Source organism: Cynara cardunculus, unplaced genomic scaffold (genome assembly GCF_001531365.2).
Source record: "Cynara cardunculus var. scolymus isolate 2C unplaced genomic scaffold, CcrdV1 Un_Scaffold_2985, whole genome shotgun sequence".
Lineage (NCBI taxonomy): Eukaryota > Viridiplantae > Streptophyta > Magnoliopsida > Asterales > Asteraceae > Cynara > Cynara cardunculus.
Window position 1 is genome coordinate 54,392 of NW_020201299.1, and position 6,216 is coordinate 60,607.

Consider the following 6,216-nt stretch of genomic DNA (forward strand, 5'->3'; position numbering starts at 1 on the left):
TAGTGTAACCAAGTGGGACTTTTTCATTTAACCCAAAAACAACTTTTACTAGTGTACAAAGTGTTAGTGCTCGTATTCACAATTTCATTTCAAAGCATAATTCATGAAAATCAATTTGTATCCACGATTTAAACACATTGTATATTGCATACAAATCATCAACTACCTTTATACATGCTTTTCACCCCAAAACGTAATAAATACTTTGAAAGAGGGGTTGTGAATACTCACTCTTTTGCAATGCTCCAAAAATTAGAGATACGATCCGGTCACCACACGAGCTTAACGTTTCCCTATCAAAGAGGAATATCCAAAACCGTCACTTATGGGTTTAAATCTACTTATGGGGATTAATAAGTCCTAAGTCCATAAGTGTCTACTTATKTCCAACYTGATTATCTATAGTCCAAATATACATAATGCCCATATGCTCGTTAATATAGTAATTTATACCGGAAGTAACGCTATAATCCAATAAAAGATCAAAATTTATAAAATCAAATAATTCCAAAATCTCATTTTTGGACCGAAACTAATGGTACATAAAATGATCAATTTATAGAGACTTCTAAAATGAGATAGTTTCCTATCTTTTTATATGAGATATAGCACTGAGTTATGGTCATTGAGACCAAATTTGATGCATTTTGGACATGTAATAATGATTCAAATAATTTATGCAATACAATATGTCACAACCGATATGGCAGAATATACCATGTTAGTAAAATACTCATTAAAAAGTTCTACTAAGTGTTCTGCAGAAATTCAAGTTGGATTATAAACTTAACACTTAWATGAAACTTTTAAACTAAGAATCACTCATTTTGGATGAGTTGAGAGGAAGATATGGAACCATAAAGTTACATACACACATCTGTCATTAGTTGACAGATTGCACACTTAACTTAATTGAATTGGTTAATGCCCCAAAACCTCATATTTTTGAGTTAAACTGGATTCATCAGAACCCTAACTCATAAAAAAACATTTCAGAAGAAGAATCATACACTAAGAGCAAGTAAATTAAGAGATATTAGCATACAAAGTGGGAGTTACTACTGATGGTTTCACAGTTTGCACACCTAAAGTGTTTTAGGTGTTTGAAGATCAAAACGCCATATTTTCATGTGATTCCACTTGCAAGCAGAAGATAACTCAAATAGTTAACTCTCAAAGGAAGAATCATCCTTTTTCATCGAGTTTTGAAAGAGATATGGTCGTTAGAACATACATATACAAATCTGTCAGATTCGGACAGATTGCATGCTCACTTTGATTTGAGTAGTTAAAACCTTAAATCACCACATTTTTGAATGAAATAAGTGGCATTTGAAAGGTAACTCCTTAAGTTAACTTCCAGAAGAAAAATCAATAATTGTGAATGATTATCTAGAGAGTTATGGCTGCTTAAAGTAGGTAAAAACTCTCAGATGCACATTCATAATGTTTTGAGTATTTGGGGAGTCAAAACTCAATGTTTTTGAGTGACACCAATTGGATTACAACCCCAACTCAATAAATAAACTTTTAGAAGAAGATTCATAACATTTGAACATATTATTTTCAAGATATGGACGATTTATGCACATGCACATAATCTGTCAGCACCTAAAAATGCCATTTTTAAGAATCATACACACATACAATCATGATGTTACCTATCTTCTTGAGTTCTAATGTTTGGGTCATAGATCACCACCATCATATGAACATTTTTACATGTTTTTGGTGTGTAATCTCTCCTTAAAACTCATAATTTTCGGAGGTTAGAAGATAGTAATTTAAAATGCATAAAAAGTAGGTTTTCCCCCAAAATTTGCAAGAAAAAGATGGAGATGGAGTTGTTACCTTGATTGTTGATAAGAGGGATGTAGTGTCTTCAAAACCCTTGCTATTTTGATGAAGAAAAGAGGAAGAATTCGGCTGAATAAGAAGGAGGATGAAGGTGACTCTTGAGTTTTAGGGAGAGAAAGGGAGAGGAGTTTCCAATTTGAAAGGATGCAAATGAGGAATGATGAAAGAGCTAAGGTATTTATATGTGGATTAAGGGAGGGAAAGGGGGGAAAGGGGCCGGCCATGCGATGGCCCAAGCTCACCCTCTATATATATATATTTTTTAAAAACTAAAGCCCAAAATGCTAAAGTGTCATTTTTCTCAATTTTGACATTTTTCTTCAAATTATAAACCCATGATGGCTAAATTCATTTAAATAAAAAGGTTTTATATTTAAAACACTAAAAAATTTGTGTTTTATATAAATTGGGTATAAATTAGAGCATTTGGCATTGTATAGGACGTTTCAGATAATTACGGGTCGGAACCAGACTTTCTAAGCAGCTACCGGAATCTCTAGAAATTTTCGGCCAAAATAACCTAACTAACTCCTAATCTTATAAATTATCTTCAATAACACTAATATAAACTTAATAAGAGCTAACCTGGAAGTTCAAATTTGACAGTTGCCACAGTCTCCCCTTGTTAGAGAAATTTCGTCCCAAAATTTAACGACTGCTACCGCCAAAGGATTTTTCTGCAAACATTTGCGGATATTTGCCTTTCATGAAATCTTCTCGCTCCCAAGTGTACTCTGGACCATGTTTCGCATTCCAGCGGACCTTAATAATAGGGATTTTTCTGCTCCTCAACAGTTTAACTTCTCGGTCCAGTATCTCGATTGGTTCTTCAACGAAGTGTAACCGATCGCTAAGCTAAACGTCGTCCAGGGGTAACACTATTGTTTCATCCATTAGGCATTTCTTCAGATTCGACACATGGAACGTGTCATGGATGGCGCTTAAATTTTGTGGCAACTTCAACTTGTACGCCACTGGTCCGATTCTTTCGAGTATTTCGAATGGAATAATGTATCTGGGACCCATCTTGCCTCTCTTCCTGAATCGTACTAGTCCCCTCCATTGCGATACCTTTAAGAGTACTTTATCCCCACTTGGAATTCCAACGGCTTTCTCCGATTATCCGCATAACTCTTCTGACGGTCTCTTGCCGTCTGAAGTCTCTCCTTGATGATTGAAATCTTGTCGGTTGTTTCCTGGATAATATCGGGCATTGTCAACTGTCTATCTCCGATCTCTACCCAGTTAAGCGGTGATCTGCATTTACGTCCATGTAGGGCTTCGTACGGTGCACAGTGTATGTTGGTGTTATAATTGTTGTTATAAGAGAATTCAACAAGGGGTAGATGGGTATCCCAACTCCCACCAAAATCTATTGCACACGCATGCAACATATCCTCAAGCGTTTGAATAGTTCTTTCCGATTGCCCATCTGTTTGAGGATGATAGGCGGTGCTATAATCCAAACGCGTACCCAATGCCTTTTGAAGAGTCTGCCAAAATCTTGATGTAAAACGTGTATCTCTATCTGAAATAATGGAAATAGGCACACCATGACGTGTAAGTATTTCATCGATGTAGATTTGTGCAAGCCTTTCCATGCTGAAGTCTTCTCGAACAGGTAAAAAGTGCACAAATTTTGTAAGCCGATCCACTATGACCCAAATTGAGTCATGTCCTTTCCTAGTCCTAGGTAACTTAGTAGCGAAGTCCATTGATATCTGGTCCCACTTCCATTGGAAAATCTCTGGTTGCTGAAGGAGACCAGACGGTTTCTGATGCTCAGCTTTTACCCTTGTGCATGTTAAGCATCGGCTTACGTACAAAGCAACGTCTTTTTTATTCCTGGCCACCAGTAATATTCTTTTAGCTCCTGGTACATCTTTTCATTTCCTGGGTGAATTGAGTATCTTGAGAGATGTGCTTCCTCAAAAATTGTTGACCTGAGGTTGTCGTCCTTTGGTATCCAAACTCTATCTCTAAAGTAACGTACCTCATCTGCTCGGTTTTCGAATTCCTTCTCTAAGTGATGAAGGGTCTCGTTCTTCAGATTTTCTGCTTTCAACACCTCTTCTTGAGCTTCACGAATTTGCATTTTTAGGTTCGTTTGAATTATTATCCCCATGGCTYGTACTCTTGACGGTTTTATTCTTTCTTTTCGGCTTAGGTCGTCTGCTACCACATTAGCTTTCCCTGGGTGGTATTTGATTTCGCAGTCATAATCTTTGAGAAGATAGTAATTTAAAATCGTTGAGAAGAGGAGTTTCAAATTTGAAAGGATGCAAATGAGGAATGATGAAAGAGCTAAGGTATTTATATGTGGATTAAGGGAGGGAAAGGGGGAAAAGGGGCCTGCCATGGGATGGCCCAAGCTCACCCTCTATATATATTTTAAAAAAAAAAACTAAAGCCCAAAATGCTAAAGTGTCATTTTTCTCAATTTTGACATTTTTCTTCAAATTATAAACCCATGATGGCTAAATTCATTTAAATAAAAAGGTTTTATATTTAAAACACTAAAACTTTGTGTTTTATATAAATTGGGTATAAATTGGAGCATTTGGCATTGTATTGGACGTTTCAGATAATTACAGGTCGGAACCGGACTTTCTAAGCAACTACCAGAATCTCTAGAAATTTTCGGCCAAAATAACCTAACTAACTCCAAATCTTATAAATTATCTTCAATAACACTAATATCAACTTAATAAGAGCTAACCTGAAAGTTCAAATTTGACAATTGTCACACTTTGTAATGTTAAAGATATCTCCATGGAAAGGTGTTATGAGATTTGGGAAGAAAGGTAAGCTTAGTCCAAGGTATATTGGACCATTCAGAATCTGCAAAAGAATTAGACCGGTAGCTTATCAGTTGGAATTATCAAAAGAACTCCGCTTAATTCACAACACCTTTCATGTATCAAATCTACGCAAATGTTTGGCAGACTCAAGTTTAGCAATACCAATTCCTGAGATTAAACTTGATAATAAGCTGAGTTTTATCGAGACACCGGAGGCAGTAACTGAAAGAAAGACCAGAGTATTGAGAAACAAGGAGATCAATTTAGTAAAAGTGCAGTGGCGTTTTCATAAGGGTTCAGAAGCAACTTCAGAATTAGAATCTGATATGAAAACCCAATATCCGTGGTTAATTGAATAAGTGAATTCCGGGACGGAATTCTTTTAAGGAGGAAGAATGTTATAACCAAGTTTGAGACGACCTGGGTTGAGGTAATTTATACGTGTTCGTTATGTGGATTACGTGAAATATGCATGTCTAAGTGGAAATGCATGAACTATATATGTGAAATGTGAACATGATATTGTGCATGCATATATGTGAAAAGATGACATGATATGTATGTAATTTATACATGTATGCATGTGGTRTGAAGCATACATGAGGTGATGTCTATTTGTGATAAGATATTCTGGTGGAAACATTATTATATTCAAAAACTTATACCTTCATGGTTAAGAAACCATGAATTTTATAATGAAAAACCCACCACCCAAGATTATTTCTATTGGTTAAAGCTTTCACCGCCTATGAGTTTTTACTAATCTTCACCGCCATGGTGGGAGTATTTAATGAAATAAAAAGATAAGATTCTATCTTATCATTTCATTTTGAAGAAAAATCTGTTGAAAGAGAAAAAGAATGTTGTGGCGGTGAGAAGTGTTCTTGAACAAATCTTTTGTTCAAAGCTGTTTGAAGAGCTTGTGATTTGTTGTGTGTTTTAAAAACTACAGAATCTGTGATTGTTAAGCTGAGTTTTTTTAACTACCGTTGATTATAAACTGTGAGTTTTTTTTAACTACCGTTGATTATAAACTGTGAGTTTTAAAAATATTGTTGATTATACACTGTGAGTTTTTGATGACTAAAACCTTTATCTATAGTGTTATATAAACTGCTGGGTTTTGATGTTGGTTTTGAAGAAAAGATGATAATAACTATTTTGATAGTTTGAAGGTGTTATTGTTATATGTTTGAGTATTAAAAAAATTGTTTTGGAAAAGATAAAGAAGATATTGCCTCTTTAAAACAGTTTGGGAAATGAAATCCTGTTTTAAGGATTTTAAAAAAGGATATGATGTTTTTCGAAATCATTGAAAGAATAGATTGTTCTTGAGTTTGAAAGGTTTTAATTATAAAACTGTTGGTTGAAAACTATAGAGAATATTCTTTTAAGACAATTGTGATTTTATTCTGTCTTCATTTGGAATTTATCTATAGATTTTATGGATAAAACTATGAATGAGGATTAGATAAGATGGTTGTGACTGCGGTCCTTCATCTGAACTAATTCATAGCTTTTGAAGAAGAAATAAGGGTGGCATATCAAGGAGAGGTGT

General features: G+C 34.9%; 1 protein-coding gene across 1 annotated transcript; it reads right to left on the reverse strand.

Moving 5' to 3' along the window:
* Window positions 1-2,930: 2,930 nt before the first annotated feature.
* On the reverse strand, window positions 2,931-3,982 carry LOC112503417. Its single transcript, XM_025107458.1, has 2 exons — window positions 3,682-3,982; window positions 2,931-3,229 (listed from the first exon to the last, which is right to left on the reverse strand). The coding sequence occupies exons 1-2, from the start codon at window positions 3,980-3,982 to the stop codon at window positions 2,931-2,933; spliced, it is 600 nt and encodes a 199-aa protein (XP_024963226.1).
* Window positions 3,983-6,216: the final 2,234 nt, after the last annotated feature.